Source organism: Gymnogyps californianus, chromosome 3 (assembly GCF_018139145.2).
Source record: "Gymnogyps californianus isolate 813 chromosome 3, ASM1813914v2, whole genome shotgun sequence".
Classification (NCBI taxonomy): domain Eukaryota; kingdom Metazoa; phylum Chordata; class Aves; order Accipitriformes; family Cathartidae; genus Gymnogyps; species Gymnogyps californianus.
The window spans coordinates 36,792,502-36,812,630 of NC_059473.1; the positions used below are offsets into that span (position 1 = coordinate 36,792,502).

The 20,129-nt window shown below is 47.2% G+C and overlaps 1 protein-coding gene across 2 annotated transcripts; it reads right to left on the reverse strand.

Moving 5' to 3' along the window:
• Window positions 1-11,565: 11,565 nt before the first annotated feature.
• Window positions 11,566-16,354, reverse strand: LOC127015235 (cytochrome P450 1B1). Of its 2 annotated transcripts, none has more exons than XM_050895036.1 (3): window positions 16,135-16,354; window positions 14,314-15,330; window positions 11,566-12,584 (listed from the first exon to the last, which is right to left on the reverse strand). In XM_050895036.1, exons 1-3 carry the CDS (start codon window positions 16,152-16,154, stop codon window positions 11,972-11,974), a joined length of 1,650 nt encoding a protein of 549 aa, XP_050750993.1. In that variant the 5' UTR covers window positions 16,155-16,354; the 3' UTR covers window positions 11,566-11,971. The 2 variants fall into 2 exon arrangements, with proteins under 2 accessions (XP_050750993.1, XP_050750994.1); XM_050895037.1 differs by having other exon boundaries at window positions 14,314-15,540.
• Window positions 16,355-20,129: the final 3,775 nt, after the last annotated feature.

Below are 20,129 nucleotides of genomic sequence, written 5' to 3' on the forward strand. Positions count from 1 at the left end.
TGATTCTCTCTAATTTGTTATTTAATCATGTCTGAGTGCCTTTGTGAAGAATGGACTCAAACTGCCTTGGGAGTTCAAGTTTCAATAGAGAAATTCATAGGACCTCTGCAGGAGTGCAAGCTAGTTACTGAGCACAGGTTGACGGCCAGTCCCTTGAAAGAAGCATTACAAAAAACCTAGCCTGGCCAGAGCTAGACAAATGAAAAGAAATATTCTAGAAGAACACTGGGCCTTTTTTTTTTTTTTTATATTTACTATGTAAGCCTACACTACTACTGAAGTCTGTTTCCTCAAGAGTCACGTTTCACTGAAGTCTCTCTTTTCAAATAGTGCTGCTATTTAGCAGTCAAAACTAAAAAGGCAATAAACCACATGCATTTAAGCTGAAAACATGTTGTACCTCCTAACAAATTTGGAGACAATTTCTGTGGCACAGTTTAATAAAACTCATTTTGGTGAACATCTGTAAACAAATGTTTTTGTGCATTGGATAGAAAAAAGCCTCTAAAATATCTGAACTACAGTTTTGATACGTCTTTTTGATAACTCACCAGAATGTTTCTGGAGACTAGGAAAGCAAGCCTTCTGCAAATAATTTTGACCAATATCTGAGCAAGGATGAGAGAGCAAAGGGGAAAAAAAAAAAAAGAAACCAAACACTGTAAAGAAAAAGGTAGAATTCTAATATCTAGTTATTTTTGAAGTGCTGTTCAGTGGCCTGAATTCCCCTGTCCAGATTTGGATTGACATAAATTGTAATTTGTTTCCTGTGTTTAAAATTTAATTTTCAGTATGCAGTAAATTAAAAAATATGCAGTAAAATGTAATGGCCAGATTAGGGACTTAGGTGTTTGCAAACATGTTGCTCTATAGCTTTTCCTCTCTTAAATCCTGACTACAAAGTTTGACTGAAGACATGCTGTGCATTTACCATTGTTGTCCTGATTTTCGGAAACATATGAGAATAGATGACAGTACTTTGCAAGGAATTTATTTTTAAAATACTGAGGGGAAAGCTTAGATTATTTGATTTATCACCATTACAATAAACACCGATTTCTGTGGTAAATTTCAGTGAGCAAACAGGGCACTGTTTATTACCCATGTCTTCAATGCCCTTGCTACTTCACTTATTGCTATAGGTAAGGTTGCTGCATGTCGTGCTTAATTGTTACTTCAAGTATCAGAGACACTGTGGTGCTATTTAGAACTTTAAAAGGATTAAAATCTTTGAAAGGTGTGGGCGATTTTCACCAGTGGGTCATACCTGTGTACACTGGTCCCAGTGGTTCAGGAGTGGTTCTTTGTTAGGGCCTTCGCTCGTGAAGCATCCTGGATCAACCCTGCTCCTGCAGGCGAGCAAGCACCTGGTTCCTGAAGTGGAGAATTCCCCCCTCTCTCTTTGTGCTGGCCCAAGTCTTCAGGGAGAGATGGCAGTACATGCAGTTCCTGTTAGTTCAGAAAACAGAAACATCTGGGGAAGACATGAATGACTTACTGGCTCGGTTCAGCAGCAGGAAAGCCTGTGACAGAGCATTCTGGGCAGATAGATCCTCTCCATTATGTGCTGAAGCAGGGAGCAAATGCACATAAACCCACATAAAATCGAGCTCAAAACAGCAGGAGATGGGCAGTAATGGCTGTCTTATATGGCCTTTCCCTGTTCCTGCCTCTGGGGATGCCTCCTAAAGGAAGGTGAAGGGAAGGCTTTTCTCATCCAGTGGGAGTGGAGGGCAGTCCTGAGGAAAAGCACTTCCTAGGGACAGCAGTGGGTTTCCCAGGGTGATGCCCTGTCGTGGTTTAAGCCCAGCCAGCAACAAAGCACCACGCAGCGGCTCGATCACTCCCTCCCCCTGGCAGGATGGGGAGGAGAAAATACAACAAAAATCTCGTAGGGTCGAGACAAGGACAGGGAGGGATCACTCACCACTTAGGGTCCCAGGCAAAACAGACTTGATTTTGGGGAAAAATAAACCAATTTAATTTGTTAACAACCAAATCCGAGTAGGATGCTGAGAAATAGAACCATATCTTAAAAACACACCTTCCCCCGCCCCTCCCTTCTTCCCAGGCTCAGCTTTGCTCCCGATTCCTCTACCTCCTCCCCCCAGCAGTGCAGGGGGGCAGGAATGGGGGTTGTGGTCAGTTCATCCCACATTGTCTCTGCCGCTCCTTCCTCCTCAGGGGGAGGACTCCTCACACTCTTCCCCTGCTCCAGCATGGGGTCCCTCCCACGGGGTCAGCCCTCCATGAGTTTCTCCAACGCGAGTCCTTTCCACGGGCTGCAGTCCTCCACAAACTGCTCCAGCGTGGGCTTTCCCACAGAGTTATGGCCTTCTCCAGGCCCAGCCACCTGCTCCAGCGTGGGGTCCTCCACAGGCTGCAGGGGAATCTCTGCTCCGCTGTTAACCTCCATGGTCTGCAGGGGGACAGCCTGCCAGCTCACCATGGGCTGCAGGGGAATCTCTGCTCCAACGCACCTCCTCCATCTCCTTCTTCACTGACCTCGGTGTCTGCATGGCTGTTTCTCCCACATCCCTCTCCTCTTCTCACTGTAGCTCCTCTTCTTCTATCTTCTTCCTCTCCTTCTCTTTTTACTGTAGCTCCTCCTCTTCTTCTTTCGTCCATCTGTCCATTGTCTTTCTATCTGTCTTTCTTTCGTCTTCCACCCTTTTACTCTCTACTTCAGCAGTCTTTTCCCCTTCTTAAATACGTTATCACAGAGGTGCTACCACTGTTGCTGATGGGCTTGGCCTTGGCCAGAGGCGGTTCCAAGTTGGGGCTGGGGAAGCTTCTAGCAGCTTCTCACAGGAGCCACCCCTGTAGCCCCTCCCCCGCTACACAAACCCAACACATGCCTATACAGGTTTAACTTCAAGAGGAAAGTGAACCAGTGGTGAACATATTATTTGCTATGTGTTTACTGTGAAAAAGCCTACAGTGTGGTGGGTAGTTATTATTGTGAAGGTAGAATGACTAGGCGAGCTCCAGGAGGCCCTGCTTGATCAGGGGGTTGGACCAAATGACTTCCAGAGGTCCCTTCCCATCTCAACCGGTCTGTGATTCTGTGACATCAGGTAGTTAAGTTGGGTTAGACTCTGCAACATGGCCTGGTTAAATCAGTGTGGCTTATTTCCTCAATCCCTAAGGAAATGTGTCCCACCAGTGTAAGAGTACTGTTTTTTTTCTAATCTAACTGCACCACTGAAGATGTTCTGTAACTTAACATGTCTGTTTCTAAGCAGGGCAGACCTAAATATCTGCCTCTAGCATATGGTGAGTAGTAAGGGAGGGACATGGCGCATCAATAACCTAAACGGTAGGTGTTCAGTATAAGCAGGCTGTCTATGCTTTCTAGTCAGTGGAGATAAAAGGGCAGATAGGAAGAATTTCCCTCTGCAGGGGCATGTGTGTGTGTCTTCATCAGTTACAACCTGTGGTCCCTAGGGTACCCTGGGGAGCTATTGTACCTGAGGATGGGGCAAATTAGCATTAGCAGCTGCTTGCGTTCTTTTTCCTCATTTTCATTCTCCTCCATGTGATGAAACATTTCTTTCTATTTTCTCTGGCCTGTTATTTTAATGTTTCTCCTTCTCTGCTGTGTTGTCCTCCTCACTTCTCAGCTGCCCTAATTTTCCCTATACTTACTCCTCCATATATACAGAATCTTCTTTGCTATTGAGCCTGAAGAACTACTGCTTCTATTAGCATATGATCAAACCTTGCTGGATTTCCCCAAAAGGCAGGAAGGTGCCTATTTAGAAAAATAAAAATAAATACATATGACTTGAGTTCAGTGAAATAACTGACTAGAATTCTTCTGCCAGCTAAAGTTGTGTGTATTTCAGGGAAATATTTGAAGAAAAGAGAGGGATGACAAATCCTCAAGGAGGAACTTGTTCATAATTACATTAAGACCTTGACCGTGTATAAATGTAAGGATGCAGGAAGCCCTGCTAACCAGATCTTTGCTAGGGAAAACGTTACAGTCTAATCGAGATACAGTTTGGGGGCTATAAAGAGAGCTAAAGAGGTCCAGTCACTTCTTTAATTGACTTTTCATAAACCCTGGAAGAAAGCATCTGTTCTCTTGAGAGCAAAAGTTATCTTTAGTATCCAATCCTTATGTATCTGTTCTGCTTTCACAGTTTCAGCCATTCAGACAATTGATGGAGCATCTATTTATTCCAAGAACTTCCCTAAAGGTTTCTGTTCTGCTGTACAGTTTTATGGTTTTATACCCAATGAAAACTACTGTATGCACTTAACTCTGGGAACAGGCTAAAGCTATTTACTCAAGCAAAAAAGTATTGTATTAGGGTAAGAGATAGCTTGTGAAGATAAGAAAGGAATCTTTCTGGCTTTCAGTAAGACATGAAGATCTTTGAAAGTGTTGTATAGTGAATACATTATCAGCCAAATGCTTTGAATTCTGGCTCTGCTGATGACTTCAAGGAAATTAGTACCTTATCCTTGAAATGCAGAGGACAATATTGTCAGTGTGCTGTAGCTGTGTGCACAGCTGCTAAGCATCTCAGTCTTAATGCCAGCAGGAGCAGGATTTTTTTTGTACAAGGTTTCAGTTCAAGTATAATGTCACTGGAGGATCTGCCTTGTAATTCTCTGGGGAACCTTCTTAATTTAAATATTTATCTAAACCAGATTTTTTTTTTTTCTCCCCTCCTTTATGAGAATTCATCCTTGTTTAATTTTATTAAACACTTTCTGTGGTGTTTCTTACCAAAGCCCACTGGCTGATCTGCCCTCAGCTCACTGTGGCACAAGTGCTTGTCACATACTTGGAAGATGCAGGCTTGGCAGGACGTTAGGCACCTGAGAGAAAGAATGCTCATCCAGAGAAAGCTGGTGGAAAACACTTCCCTCTTTTTCCTGTGCCACCTGGAAGGGTTGCCCAGAAAGCTTCCCTGCAGGGCATGTTGTTCTGGAGTGTAGGTACAGCTCTTCCTCGCTTCTGCCAGAAACAGAAAGATGAATGTAGTTATGTCTTGGAACAAGTTGCAGCACGACGCTGTGTCCCAGCAGCTATATACATGAAGGAAGGGAAGGAAAAGGAGTTCTGTTACAATGAGACAAAGGTTCATTTAGGAATCTCATTTTTCATTAGGGTAATTATAGTGAAGTCTGACTTTAATTTCTGGTGGCACTTTTTTTTTTTACTTGAATTGAGTTATTTAAATTTCCTGAACCACAAAAGATTAATAGCTTCACAATTTATGATTTTTCTCTGCAGAGTGAAAAAGTATAATTAAAAATAAGATATACAGTAGAATTAAATTTTCAAACTGCAGCTTGGAAGTTTTTCACAGAGTACAAAGCATAAAAGAAACACAGAGTATTGTTTCATGCTGTTCTGCAGATGCTTGCAAACCATACTTGCTTTGTGAAGTCAAAATTTGTCTTAAATCTTGCTTTCGTACTGGGAACAACGGTGTCTTACTCCACATCTTCACTTCAGTTACGGTGAGTAGAGTAGTCCAAATAAGTGGAGGGTGTTCTTTTATTCTTAGCACAGAAAACATGATTACGTGAAATCCCATTTGTTATCATGAGACGATTAGAAGCCTATTTCTGCATGATAACTGTTATGCTCTTACCAGAGCTCAGGTTGGGAGAAGGGAAGGTAGCGGAAATAAAGTCTACTCTTGTAGAACTGTCCTTGCCAACAAAAGGTGATCCATCACTGAAAATATACCAGTAATATCGGAGGATAAAAGCAGTTCTGGAGCATCCTGCAATATACACGCCATTCTTTCCCTAGGGGATATTGAGCAAGCACAGATACAACTGAAGACATAACTGTATAGCAGGGGAATAGCCAACTGATACAAACCTCTTCCTGCTCAGCTTGCTCAAATAAATGACACTGACTTGCTCTGAATGGATCCTCTAGACCACTAGTGTTTCTGTCTGGTGGAGTGCCCGCTCCTTCCGCCACTCTGCCTGAATGTCAAGAGGAAAATTTCCCCAAAAGGTGTTCAGACTGTTGCAGCTGGGCTCTTTTCCTCCCCATTGTTCTCGGGCACCGGGGATGCTGAGGTGAGGAGAATGACAGACTCTCCATGGCTTTCTGTTGTAGACAGGTTTTGTTTTCAAATCCTGGAGCCTGTATGGCACAGCCCAATCCCTCGTGTCTGGTTCCTCAGGTCTAGTTTTCACATTTGCTACCTCCCAAATCTATTACTTAACAGGCAGTGAGGAGTTAGTATTTGGGCATCCTTTGTTTGTCCAAAGTTTTCAGGAAAACAATCGCTCATTCTATCTTCAGCCTGGTGTGAAGGTAAGGTTTGGTTCAGGTGCTCTCAGTTTGATGTTCCCTGCTGCTGATGTGAGTGAACCTCTTTAATACCGTGTGGATTCTTATCACCCTAATCCTGACATACTGTGTGTACAAGCAATGTAAAATCACCACCTCTCTTTTCCTGGAAATCAGAGACTCTGTGCACAGTTCCTCCCTAGCTGGAATCTTCCTACACTTCAGACATATATATTCCTCTGCTAGCTCTCAGCCACCCCAGCAAATGACTCCTATATAGCTCTGCAGTTGATTTATGCACCTTTAATAAGTCCCCTGTGCATTCACTCCCTTCCCCCCCCCCCGCACATGTGCAGTTGAAATGCCTCAGCATCTTGTATCTTCTGAGTTAACTATACTGATGGATCAGTGTCCCCAGACATCCAGTGCAGATAGAGTGTAGGAAATTGAGAGACTCTTGTTTGATTTGGTTAGCTCTAGCTTTGTGCTTTCAGGCTGGAGCAATATCTGCTCTAAGTATTGAAGGACAGGGCAACACTAACAAAGCAAAGAATTTTTTGGTTACTGGAGCTGTCTGAAAAGTTGGCAAAAAGCCCCGACGGAGGGCTATCAAAGCATCTACCACAGCCATCTTAAATGCTCCAGGCTGTTTGTGCTTAACACTGAGCTTGTTTTCACCTGACAATTAAGTGAGTTGGCCTGCTCTGAGTACAAGAACATGAAAACAGTCAGCTGCAAAAATGCAGGGCAGTAAACAGCAAAGAAGTTGTTGAAACTTGAATCACTGTATCTGTGTTGCACCGTATACCAAAATAACGGTACCATTCAGAATCCAGCCAGATCCACCTTCAGTGTTATCCCAAGTTGAATTTGTTGTGTGGGCAAATGAGAGGTCTGAGTAAAGTTTAACCAAGCTAAAGATGCAGCAAAGGCAAATGTTAAGTGCTCACTTTCCATGGCTAATTCCTCAACTTTTCTCAGGTAAAATGTAAGCTCCCAATTGCCTAGTCTCTGGTTGCTCTGCCTGGATAAGCTGAACCAATTTCCTACAGACAGACCTACGCATCAGTCCCTGCCACTCACAAAAATATACTGGGTCTGATGCAAAACTAGTTGGAATTTGTTGTTGTGAATTTGCATTTAGTTACATTGTGCCATGACTCTGCTGGTACTGATAGCTGTTGCACGGATCCTGGACTGACCCTCGTCTCCTCTTTCTAGCAGCAGTTGTTTCTCAAGTTCTGATGAGTCTTGTTCCTTATTGTTATATTATTGCTATTTATTTCAGCAGCTCTGAACTGACTCCTGCTGAAGCCAGCAAGTTTAACCATTAGCTTCACAAGGAGTGTAATGGTACACTTGAATAGTATAAACATATTCCGTATCAACTCTGCTAGCTCAGCCTACTTGCTTCCCCCCCTTGTTATGTAGTGGGGTGGTCTGACAGCTACTGGTTTTCCAAAAAACATACGCTTGTCCTAAGTTCTCCCTGTGCTTCCTGCTTTGTGGTTGTTTTGTTGTTTTCGTGGGTTTCTTTTTTTTTTTTTTTTTTTTAATCCCTTAACTTGAATAAAAGGTGTTACTAAAATTCTGGGAGATGGACTAAGTGTGTGCATGCGCACATAAACAGAGAAAGTAAGTGTGAGATGACATTTGGCTTTCCTGACTCATTGAAATCACTACAACCTGAGCATGAAGATTTTTAAAGGAAAAATCTTGTCTTGAATACAGCTGCTTAACTTCTTTCTGCTTTATTTCATGAAGAACAAGCAACATGTATTTGTCTAGTATTGCTATGACGACATCCAGTCACAGGTTGGTGAGGGAGGCAGTGACAGTGCAAACACAAAATCTCATGAGCTGTGCATGACTTGCTGTTAGATGTGACCTTGCCTAGTTTTGAAAATGATAGTTTTTCTAACGACTGCTCCAATGAAACAGATGGAAAATGGAAATAGAGAATTAAAAAAAACAAAACAAGCCAATTTGCTGAGTTAGTCTTATTCTATTTCCTTAACACTTGGTACTGGCTTACAGTGGGCAATCAGAAACTTTTGGTTCCCTACTCAACTGCTATAAATAGTATTTGTGGTGATCTCCAAGAACGCTTTCTTCATGCCAACTTCTGGCTGCATCAGCACCACATCTTTTGGCACTAAGGTAGCAGGTCTTGCTATAAAACGTGCCTGTCAACACTGAAGAGGGAGTCTAGACTTTAGCTGTAGACAGCTGGTAAAGCAGAAAAATACCTAGAAATTAACGGGAAGCAGGGACAGCGTGGCAGCATCTCTTGACTGTGTGAAGTTTTGGCTCTTGGCTTTTACTCAGGGAGGACACCTGCTCTGTATCTACGCCTCGTCCCACTGGTCAGCCCCAGCCATGTACACACTGCACGGGATACCTTCGGACGCTACACCTACTCCACAGGTCCTTAGCTACTTCCAGGGAGTCTTTGTAAGTCGTCTTCAACTTGTGCTGCTTCTGATTTCACCAACTCAGCCTGTACTTAGAATCCTGCCCCCTTAGGGAGAAACTCCAGCTAAAAATATCCCAAATCAGGAGGGAACTACTGCCAGTCAGTCTGCCCAGCCTTCTGTTCCACCCAGCTTTTGTTCCACTTCCTCAGGGTTAGGGAAAATGTGAAGGTCTTTTCAAAGACGTGTCTGAAGTAAGCAGGCTTGCGTAGCAGACTGGGGAAAAGACAAAGCGGGGTAGGGGTGCTGCTGCATCACGAGGAAATGTTTTAGATGTGCAATAATGGCCACCCTTCACCACAGGATTGCCTTGATTTTGTGAGAGGTCGCACAGCAAGGGCACGGTAAGGCCTGTTTGGCCCTGAGATTTCCTTCCTGGCACTCCCGACTGTACACCAAGGCCAAAACAGCACACACTGGTCCCAAGGGCAGTGGTGGGGATCCAGTATCAGGAGTATATAGATGCCAGCACTAGAGATAAGAGGGGAAAAAGAGAAAGGAAGACTAGTCTGTGGGCTTGAAATCAGGGGAGGTGGAAGTAAACTGAAATGCCACAGAGGGAAGAACATAACATAGGAGATTGTGCAGGCTAAGGAGAGATTAATAGGTATTAGAAGAAAGCAAAAGACATGAAAGAATTCAGATCAATGCTGAGACGAGCAGCAGGGGATGTTCTTAGCAAGGAGCATGAGGAAGTTGAACACAGACAGCAAGGTATGAATAAGCGGGCAGACCTGAGAAGCTGTAAGAGCAGGATGGAGGAAAATCTTAAAATCCAGAAATGGGAAGAAGGTGAAAAGTATATGAACAAATATCTAAAATAATAATACTTTCCAATTCAGAACTAATTTTATCTTGATGATAGAAAGCCATACAGAAACTAAGCAAAGGCAGTGTAAGAATAATTTTATTTAGTATTTTGGTAACACAATGATACATCTCAAAATGACATAAAAGTTAGCTCGCTGAACAACTGCATACATTCTAAATGGGTGCTACTAAATGTGAGTAACTTCACAGATTACACGAGGCATTATTTGACCAGCAGCTATATAGTGTGTGACCCCCTGACAGACATGAGCTGTGTGAACGGACGTTGCATTAGTAGCCAATGCATAGTTAAAGCTTTTGGAAGAGTACAAAATTGCAAAAGCTGTTTTTATTAAAATATGAATCGGTGATCCTTGCGTTAGAATAACTATTCAGTTGTAGGTTACATCCTTTATTTTTTTTTTTAATAACAATACTTACAAAGGTACAAGGAAAATTGTCCTGTTAGCATTTGATCTAATGTAGATCTCCATATGAAAATGCTGAGTATCTTATAAAGCTTTTCACAGATATAGGCTAAGTTCTGGGATATCACAAACTTGTACGTAATTCAGAAAAACACCTGAGGTTACTCCTTGTGTATGTAACAGAAAGCTTTTTTAGCGCTAGAAAAAGAAGATAGATGCCGTATGAAGTCAGAGACTTTAATCAGGTATGTTACTACTGTGTGGGGTTACGGAGCAGTACTTTTAGGCTCGATTCAGGTTTTAAAATCAGTAGCAAATAAGCTCATCAGGATTGTCATTAACCCAGCTCTTCCCAATGTCAGTATGGGTTCTGTCACTGCTGCTGACGTGACTAAGACTGGCCATCTATCAGAAGACCCAGTGCAAATCTTTACTTGCTTAGGTCTCAGCGGAGCTACTTTGCTGTGTAGCATTGCACCCCTGCTTTTCTAGCTCTACTAATACCTTATTTAGTACTAGGCTGAACACAGCAAGTCATGTGAGGTACTCTCATTTCTGATGGATTTCATATGTGATTGAAGGTGATATGCAGCTCCAAAGAAGTGCCCAACACTTTTCAGAATCAGGCATTTACATAGGGTTGTTTGCCTCTTAGAGAAATACATGCAGCTTTGTGTACACAAACATTAGCCAGAGGTTCAAGGCCATAAGGTTTCACATGCATGTTTTACTTTAAAATAATAGTCTTGGGCTGGTTTTTTTTTTAATTTTGTGTCCTTTGCCTCACAAAAATGTTAAAAGTACTTTTTCTTCAGTTAAGGAGTACATTAGTTAGGACATGTAATGTTAGTTTTCCTTCTGAGACTTTGTTCCAAGCAAATCGTACTAAAAGTACATAGTTGATTTTTGGATATTCCATTTAACTCAACCTAACAGAATGACTAGTGAGCAGGGGTATATTTGTTGTACGCTTTGCTTGAGGCTTGTGGCATGGAAGTTTTAATATAAAACCCCCAAATTCTCATTTCTAAATACCTCGGCCCATGTGGATTTTACTGGACTTACCTATGTGCCTAGGGACAGGGATATTAACTCTTTACTAGAGAAATACTAAGTTCAGCTATACCTTTATAAACCATTCTAATTCAAATATCTATTTTGTTCATTAATATGCTAATGAACAGATTAGCATATGGTTTGTATCACCCTTGCCATTTGGTGACATATCAAATCTGATCTTTCAAAACTTAATGAAAAGTTACTGTATTAGGACATTCTGTTCATTCTCATATAAAATATGAAATTTATTTTCAAATGTGCTTATAAGCAAGTCTTTTTAGTCATTCATGTAAACACTTTGGAATGCTAATGGCAAGACTTTACACTGTCATTTTACCAAAAATCATTTGAACATTTATTATTGAGGCATTAATGTACAGCCCAGCAGTCACAACACAGGAGCTGCCATGTGCCTATGGCAGTTTCCAGTAGAGTGAATTCAGAGGCAGGCTGCAGTGTTCTGAGCAACCCTTTTTTTTTTTTTTTTTCTTTTTTTCTTAAATAAGAGATTTCACTTTGGGATGTGGAGCCACTGAAGATGAACTTCAGGGTTCAGTGTTCGAAGTTCGTAGAGTTAAGGCACAGCGCATATAAACATGGAAAGGATTGTACAAACAGTTCCTGCAGATGCTCCAACCAGTCAGTAGATAAAAAGCGCTTTACAATGGCGACTTCTATGAACAAGCTAGAAAAGAAAATGCTTACTTTCAAACTGCATATGTTTTATCATTTAATATATTAAATTGTTCCCCTGGCTCTCCTTCTAGAATTAAAAAGAGGACTGAATTATACCTTGTGCGGTTTTCCATCCTGCTCTTGTAACTTGTTATATTGGCTATTTTCCAAAAAGGTCACCAGAACAAACTATAACTTACTTAAGTCTAAAAAGAGAGAGAGGGATTATCTTTAGATGCAAGGTTTGTTGCTTAGGCATTTGCTGACAGCTGATTTTCATTGGCTGCTTTCTCTGCTTGCAGTCTTTGGACAGCCTGATCGAGCAAATCCATAGTATCTCTAAGTGTAACATTCAAGGTAAATGGCTTAGGTTTAATGGTCAACCCATAGGTAAAGTCCATTTTAGGGTCCTCATTTGGATTAGCAGTAAAATTGCACTGATGCACCAGTATGGAGGTAAAGAGAAACAGCTGCACCTTGGATAACTCCTCTCCAATACACCGACGTTTTCCCAATGAGAAAATCATCACGCTACTAGTAAGATCTTTGTTGATGAATCCATTCTCATCCAGGAATCTTGTTGGATCAAAATCCTCTGGGTTGGACCATTTTGCTGGATCGTGATTCACTGACCACTGATTAACAAAAATCACTGTGTCCTTGGGAATGAGGTAGCCCATTATGAAGGTGTTGGTTGTGGTGGCATGTGGGATAGTAACAGGCACAAAGCTGCTGAAACGCATGGATTCATACAAGAAAGCCATGATGTAGGGCAAGTGAGGCTGATCTTCAGCACATGGCAGACGGTCTCTTCCAACAATCCTATCCACTTCTTCTTGCATTTTAGCCTGCACATTCGGATACCTGTCATTTAAAGTAAGATGTGTGTACGTATGTAACGCTTTCAAAAGATTTTCTTAAAAATAATCCTTGCTGTAAACTTTCTTCACAGAGCCTCTCCCCTACCCTAAATAATGCAGTTTGAGCAAAGTTTAGATAGATTGCAGGAATGTGTGGACCTTGATGGAAAACTTTGAGAGAAAAGTCCAAACTTCCCATGCAATGGTATCATTTTAGATTTGCTCAGTTTTCGCTTTAATATCACATGTAACTGATTCTCAACATAAAAAATGAAACTAACTTAAAATGTGCTGAAACTGAATATTCTGATCCAATTTTGAAAATTCATTGTAAAACTAAAATTACTTGTCTCTTCTAAATATTGGGCTTTCTGTGGGAACGAGAACTTGGTTTTCCACCTCTGTATGTGACTTCTAAAAGTTAGTATGGAGTTTGTTATCACTAGACATATTGCATACATATGAAAGTCTGCAGGTTTTTAAACTAAAAAAATCCCTGCTAATAATTGTCAGAATAGCTTTATGAACAACTTTGGTGCATACTTTTTCTAATTAATATCAGAATATGTTTTCTTTATAATGTATTTTGACTGCCTTTAGTCTGCATAGTTTGGAAGACTACACAGTAACCAAACAAGATCAAAATATTAACGAATTTTGCTTATTTCCTTTTGCTTGTCTAAAAGCACACATTCCTCCAAGGAGCCTTTATTTGCTTTAAATATTCAAGTTTGGCTTGTGTGTCCTTGCCTTTTGCTCCTACAGCAGATCTGCATGTCGAATGCGGGGCAAATGTAAGAAAGGGGGAGAAACCCAACAAGTTATGTGAGCACTGGGCATCATACCCTTAGCTCGAAGCATTACATATTTGCCTGTTTTTCAAGAAGTGGCTGAGCAGATAATGTTTGCATAAGCCTACAAATTATGCAGATGATGAAAGAAAAGGCCAGGACAGGCAAGAAAATCAGTGTTACGCCACCTTCTATTAAACCACCTCCCCCAGCTGAGATTTTCCCCCTCGAAGAGCTGGTGCCAGGGCAGGGCGCGGAAGGGGTGTGCTTGCACCCGCCGGCTGCCCAACGCGTCTGCCTTTCCCCAAGTCACGCAATGGCGATAAAGGCACACGCTGCTGGCAAATTAACATAATAGCGGGTTTGTAAACCGGTGCACGAACTTTTTATCTTGCTGAAGCAGTTGTTATCCTGTTCCTATGATCTCCTTGATCTTGACCTGGTAAAATCTGTTACTTTCAGGTTTTATTCGGCTGCCTTTTCGCCGGCCTCTCTTTATGCACAATTACCCGACCGCCAGAGTAGTGTTTTGGGTTTTTCTTTTATCCTTTCTTATCTTTTTTCTGGCAGGTTTCCCAGAGCTTCCGTGTTAGTTAACGGGAAGCCGCTGAGGTACCGCGGCACCGCGCGGGCTGGCCGGTCCCTCAGACCCTCGCCCCAACGGCCGCCGCCGCCGGCGGGTCCCCGGCAGCGCCGCTCCCACGGCTCTGCCCGGACCGAGCGGTTTAGGTGCTCGTCTGGGCCGGCTTTTACCGCCGAGGGAGCCTTCCCAGCGGCGATTTTGCCCGCGCAGCGCCATTTAAACGGGGAAGCCCCAAGGCTGGCGCTCGCACCGCGACGCTCCCCGGGGTGACTCCCGCGTCCCTCCCCAGGGCAGGTGGGGCGCCCCGGCCTCCCACCTCCGCCCGGGAGGCGGGGAGAGCCCGCCCCGGCGGCACCTACCTGATGAGGAAGATGAGGAGCCACTGCAGGGCGGTGGAGAGGGTGTCCTGGCTGGCGCCGAAGATGTCGGTGACGGTGGCGGGCACGTGCTCGAGCTGCAGCCGCGGCTGCTCCCGCTGCAGGCGGATGAAGGCGTCCATCATGTCGCGGGGGGCGGCCCCCGGGCGCAGGCTGCGCTGGTGCTGCAGGAACTTGCCGCGGACGAAGCCGTAGAAGTCGCGGTTGAGGTCGCGGAAGGCGCGGTAGGCGGCGCGGACGGGGCTGGGGAAGCGCTGGAGCCAGGGCAGGGCGTCCACCAGGCTGCCGGCGCCCACCGCCCGCCCGAACTGCTCGTTGCGCCCCACGAGGCGCAGGAACTCGCCGTCGCCGTGGCTGTAGCGGCGGCCGAAGCACAGGGCGCTCATCACGTTGGCCACGGCCACCACCAGGACGCGCGAGGGGTCGAGGAAGGCGCCGCCGGCGCTGCCGCGCACCAGCAGCGCCACCAGCGCCCGCGCCTCGCCCACCAGGTGCCGCTCCAGCAGGCGGCGGGTGGCGGGGCTGCCGGTGGAGAAGGCGCGCACCGTGGCCTGCGCCGCCCGGCGGTGCAGCTTCCACAGCTCCGAGTAGCCGCCGAAGGCCAGGCTGAGCCCGCCCGACACCAGCTGGAAGGAGGGGAAGGGCGGGCGGCCGGCGAAGGCGGCCCCCTGGCGGACGAGGGCCTGGCGGATGGCGCGCTCCCCGTTCAGCACCACCACGGGCCAGCGCCCCAGGCGCAGCTGGAAGACGGCGCCGTAGGTGCTGGCCAGGCGGGCGAAGGAGAGGTGCGGGGCGCTGCCCAGCTGCGCCGCGTTGCCGATCAAGGGCCAGGGGAAAGGGCCCGGCGGCGCCCGGCGCTGGCCCTGCCGCCGGCGCTGCTGCTGCTGCAGCAGGAGCTTGCCCAGGTGGATGGCGGCGAGTAGGCAGAGGAGGAGCAGCAGGGAGCTTTGCAGGGGGGGGATGCCGCGCAGGGCTTCCCCGAGCCTCTCGAGGGCCATGCTGCAAGGGAAAGGGAAAGGTCAGCGGGCAGCGACCCTGCGGAAAGGCTGGGAAGCTCCCCGTCGCCCGCAGGCAGGGAGAAGCCCGGACGGGCGAGGGGACAGGGGCGCGCTGGCGTGGCGGAGGGGAGCGCCGGCAGCCGTCTCGGGTCTCAGAGTCGGGGTGCGTCCTTGCTATGCGCTCCTCGTGTGCCTAAAGCCCGCCCGGATCCTGTGCGAAAAACAAGGGATAATCGATAATCAAGTGGCAAGCACTCAATAAGGGATCAAAATCATATTTGGCGGCGGGGCCGCTGCTCTCTCCCACCCGGTAGGGAAAGTTTGCAGCGGGGGATCCAGCAGGTCACGGCCGAGAGAGGCAGAAAGGCGGGAGGCAGGAGGATGCTCTCGCCTGATGAGCCTCCCCAGATACAGGCAGCCGCCGTGCGCTGGAGACAGGTTCATCCTGGCGCTGCACAACGCTCCTCCCGGCGAAAGAGCCCCTGCGAGAATCGGGCTCCCTGCGCCCCCGTGGGAGCTTCCCGCTGCTCCGGAGAGGAAACCTCCGCACATGGCCACGGAGCCCCCTCTGTCCCGAGCGCTTCCCTCCTCCCCGCACCTTCGTGCCCGTCGCGGCAGCGCAGGCCGGCGGCCCCGGGGACGGGCTGCGGAGGATGCCTGAGGTCCCGGCGTGGCAGAGCTGACTGGTCCCGCTTCCCATCCCCGTGCCCGGGGACCACCCGCCCCTACCTGCTCCTTTCTGAAGCAGCGAGGGGAGGAAGGGGTGAAATAAACGGCCACCTCGGGCGCCTGTGGCAGAACTGACCTGTTGCACGCTGCTTCCATCCGAGACCTCGGGGAGGATGGAGGGGAGCCGGGCAGCCGGCGTCAGCTCTAACGGGCAGCCCCGGGAGGAGAGCGGCGACGGCGACGTTCAGATCCCAGCCTCTGGGAAACTCATTAGGAGCCCCGGTTCCTGTCACCCGGAGCTTGGCAGGTCATGTGCAGGCAAATGCCAGTTGCACCCGATCCCGGCGCAGAGTTATTATCACCTTCCCAGCGCTTTAACCCTTCGGAGCTCGCCCCGCCGGCAGCCACCTGCCCGGTGCAGCCCCGCGGACCGGGGGCGAGCGGGCTGCTGCCGCCCCCTCCCTCCCTCCCTCCCAGCCGCCTGCTGGGCTGCGGGGACGGGACGGGCCCACCCCAGCCCGCTGCGGGGAGTGAAGGCGAGCGGCTCAGAGGGCGCGGGGAGGACGGCCCGCTGCCCCCAGGCGGAGCCGGAGCCGGAGCCGCCGCGTCTGGGCACCTGGCATTGGTACTCGCGGCTTTAAATCCGCCGGCATCCGCGGTGCGCGGCGCGGTGCGGGCGTGCCGCAGTTAGCCTCGCTGACAAATCGCCGCCGCCTGGCCCTTCCCCTGGCTTGAGGGGTCGCAGCTATTTGCCAGCTGCCCTTGGGCCCTCGCCAAGTGGAGCGGCTGAGCCGCGGCGGCTTTTATGGCCGGGGCCAAAAGTTTTCGCGGAGGAGGTGCTGGGAGGGGAGCGGGGTGGCGGGCGGGCGGGCTCGCAGCCCTCTCTGTCGGGAGGCAAAGTCTCGCCTGCATCTTGGGGGCTGAGGAAGCCGAACAGCTTCCCCTCCTCCGCCTGTCGCCTCCCCGTTGCGTGCGGAGTTTGCATTGCGTGAGCCGGGGCTGGAAAGCCTCCAGCCATCTCCTCCCCGGGCCCCTACCCCTCCTCGTAATACCTGACACCGGCTCGAGGGGGAAGGAGGCAGGGAAGCGCCGGGCAGCTCGCACCCCGGCCGGCCCCGCTGCCCTCCAGCCTCGCCCCCGCCTTGCGCTCGCTTCTCTCCCGCTCACGGCGCTTTTTTACTCTTAAATCTGGCACCTCCGCCCGCCCCGGGGGGGGCTGGCGAGGGGCGTGCGGGTGCGGCGCTCCAAGCCCCCCCCCCCCCCCCGGGGGCTTTCCGGCGCCCCGGGGGGAACCGGGGCTGCAAAACCCGCAGGCATCAAGGAAACCGTTCCCCAGGAAATCGGAACGCTCTTGCTTTGTTGTCGTCGTTTTTGCTGTACCAAGCAAAATTTAAAAATACAACTTTTATTTCGGATTCTCTACAGTCACGTCATGAGAAGAAAAGAAGGTGTTTTGGTAGCATTTAGGGATTAGACAAAATTAGATGCTGGGAGTCAGCCCAGCTCAGGGTGTGAACCCAGGCCTGGCCAGGCTGCTACTGCTCCTGTCTTTGCTAAGAAGTGTAATCCTGGCTACTGTTACTGTCCTGGGCTCTTCTAGTCAGCAGTACCACCTCTTGCTCAGACTAGCATCAGCCATATCTCTCTGTGTGCCTCAGCGCACTGTGCTTCTTCCTGCCATTGCCAAGTGACAGAGGTGTCAAAACCACTTTTTCCAAGCGGTGCCAGAAAAAGTGAGCTTCCCTCTTCCCAGCCCTGTCTCTGGGGTGAGCTGGTAGGATCCTGCAGTCCAGCCCAGCACGTGGCCCAGCTTCAAAAAGGAGCAAAGATATCTCCATCCTTATGGCATTAAGGTTAGGGCAAGCTTGGGAAGAGACTAGGCGGTTTGATCTCTCCATCACAATCAGAAGGTTGAAACCAAATTCCACATGCTGTAACCACTCAGCTGTGGCGAAGTGGCCTGTCCCACCCTAGCGGCCACCCTTCCCTCCTTCATTGGTCACGTGTCAAAGAACAGACACGGGCTTCTCCCTGCAAAGTGTGTTCTGGGCACTGGATCTGGGTGGTAAGGACTAGCTTGGATCAGTTACCTGAGCTCTGGGTTACAGTGCTGGGCATTTGCCATTGCCAGCAGGTAAATTTGCCTTTTTCCTGGTGACCGTGGTAATCAGTTGCTTAAAACCCAGGCTTTACAGCTCTTGTTAGTAGGACCCTAAATCCTTTCTTCAATGTAGCACTTAAACTAGTTGTATTGCAGTCAAAGTGGGAGATTGCCATTTACTTTGGAGCAAGCAGAACAGATTCCATTCCAGCTCCTATGTAAATCTGAATTTATAAAGAAACAGTGTCCTCAAGGTGTCCAAACTCTGGTTGCAATTGGTAAGAGGAAGAACACCTCAGCATGGGGTTGCTGGCGGTGACATGCTGTGCCATTTCTTACCTCTGTGGCAATTGGCCCTGCACCCATCTCACTGTTTCTCATCTGCTCAGTGAGGGAGCGTGGGTCCAGTGCACTGTACGCTTTGCATCCTACTGACATTTTTTCTTGACATCATACTGCAAGTGGGATTGTGTCCTGGCCGCTAGCAAGCAGTACAGAGGAAGGAACACATTTCCACTATCGTGAGCTGCAGATTCACAGTTTAAGGCATGAGCCCAGGAATTACAAGTCCTGGTACATTTTTTTTTATGCTGTAAGAAAACATTAATTTCTTTTTTTTTTTTTCACTTCTCTTTGGTCTTCAGGAGTTCTGTTGCTACTAGACAGGAGAGGAAGAAAAATCTGTTTTAGATGTTTTGTTCTATTGTGGTAGTACCAGCTGGTCCCCCTGTACTACGTGCTGTACAACCAGGATATTTACAGTCTTGGCTTACTATTTCATCTGTTACAGCCTGAGTATTATTTTGACTGTATGCAATGAATGTTCACCCAGTTTTCTAGGCTCTGATTCTATGTGACCTTGATTAGTCCCTTACAGTCAAGCATAGCTTGGGTGAAGCATTTTATCACACCAATGAATTAGTGCGGTACAAAATGCAGGCAATGGATGATCAGGCCCTTGGTCTCTTATATTCCACAAATTGCCCTCCTGCCTACCTCTTTATTTACCCTTCTCATTTCTTTTGTTTCTAAAAGCATAGAAGTTCAGAATTGCTCTTAGATAATGCATGTTTCTTTGTTTCCCAGTTCTGGGGACTTAATTCAGATGCAGGTCCTACTGAAGCCAGTCCCAAGTGCCTGAGTCAAAGTTAGTTTTGTTAGGCATCGAAGACTGAATCACTGAAAATGTACACCACCTAAAATGAATTATTTCTGAGGCCTAGAAAACCCTACTTGATGTAAGATATGGAAGAGAAAAGGAGTTGAAGGGGCAGAAGTGGGTGGGTTTGGGATTAAGGGAAAGGAATTCGGGCCTAATCTGTTAAAAATCCTGATTGATTTGACAGGAATGCCAGACGCAGGGGGCTGGCAGAGTCTGTGGGGACATCAGTACCTCTGCGACTCTGAATGGAGGTGCTTTATGTATGTGGACAAGAGTCCTTGTTGTGGAGGTAAAAGTTTGATAAAGGAGGAGGAATTACATGACCTGGAGAGTCTTCATTTGCCCTTTGAGAGGAAATTTTTATCTCTCTGCCACAGTCCTCTGTTTTCCAAGAAAACCCCTTAGCTTCTAAGAGATTTTTTACAAGTGTTAATAAGTACTTACCTAAATAAGGGTTTGCAGACTCAGTTCTCAGTTTTTCTTCTAACTATGGCAGCCGTTGGCTTCTCTTTTGGACACTGGCAAGGTGCTCATAAATCCTCATGAGCAGCAACTGGAATTTCTCAAGGACTTCACCTTGTCCCATTTTCTTTCCTTACCTCTTCCTTTTGCAGCTTTCCATGGAGACCCCTCCCACACTGGGTTTCTCTGTCTCTTTCCCATGGCTGGGACTGTGTATCTTTTCCTCCTCTCTCTTAATTTTACAAAATCTGAAGGTGGATTATAAGACAGTTGAGCAATGTTTTATCCTGGGATTGCTTCAGTACAGAGCTTGTACAAATTGTTTACAGTTTATAGAGTGATCCAAGCCATTCTTCATTAAACAATCCCTTGGAAACACTGTTTCTGATTGTCTGTTTCTGAGTGT

Excerpts from the sequence above, each read along its gene's own strand:
- LOC127015235 (XM_050895036.1), bottom strand. The coding sequence starts at position 16,154 with ATGGAAGCAGCGTGCAACAG. Across the intron at positions 15,331-16,134 it reads ATGGAAGCAGCGTGCAACAG|CATGGCCCTCGAGAGGCTCG; the intron begins GTCAGTTCTGCC and ends TTTCCCTTGCAG. Across the intron at positions 12,585-14,313 it reads CTCCTCATCTTCCTCATCAG|GTATCCGAATGTGCAGGCTA; the intron begins GTAGGTGCCGCC and ends TTTAAATGACAG.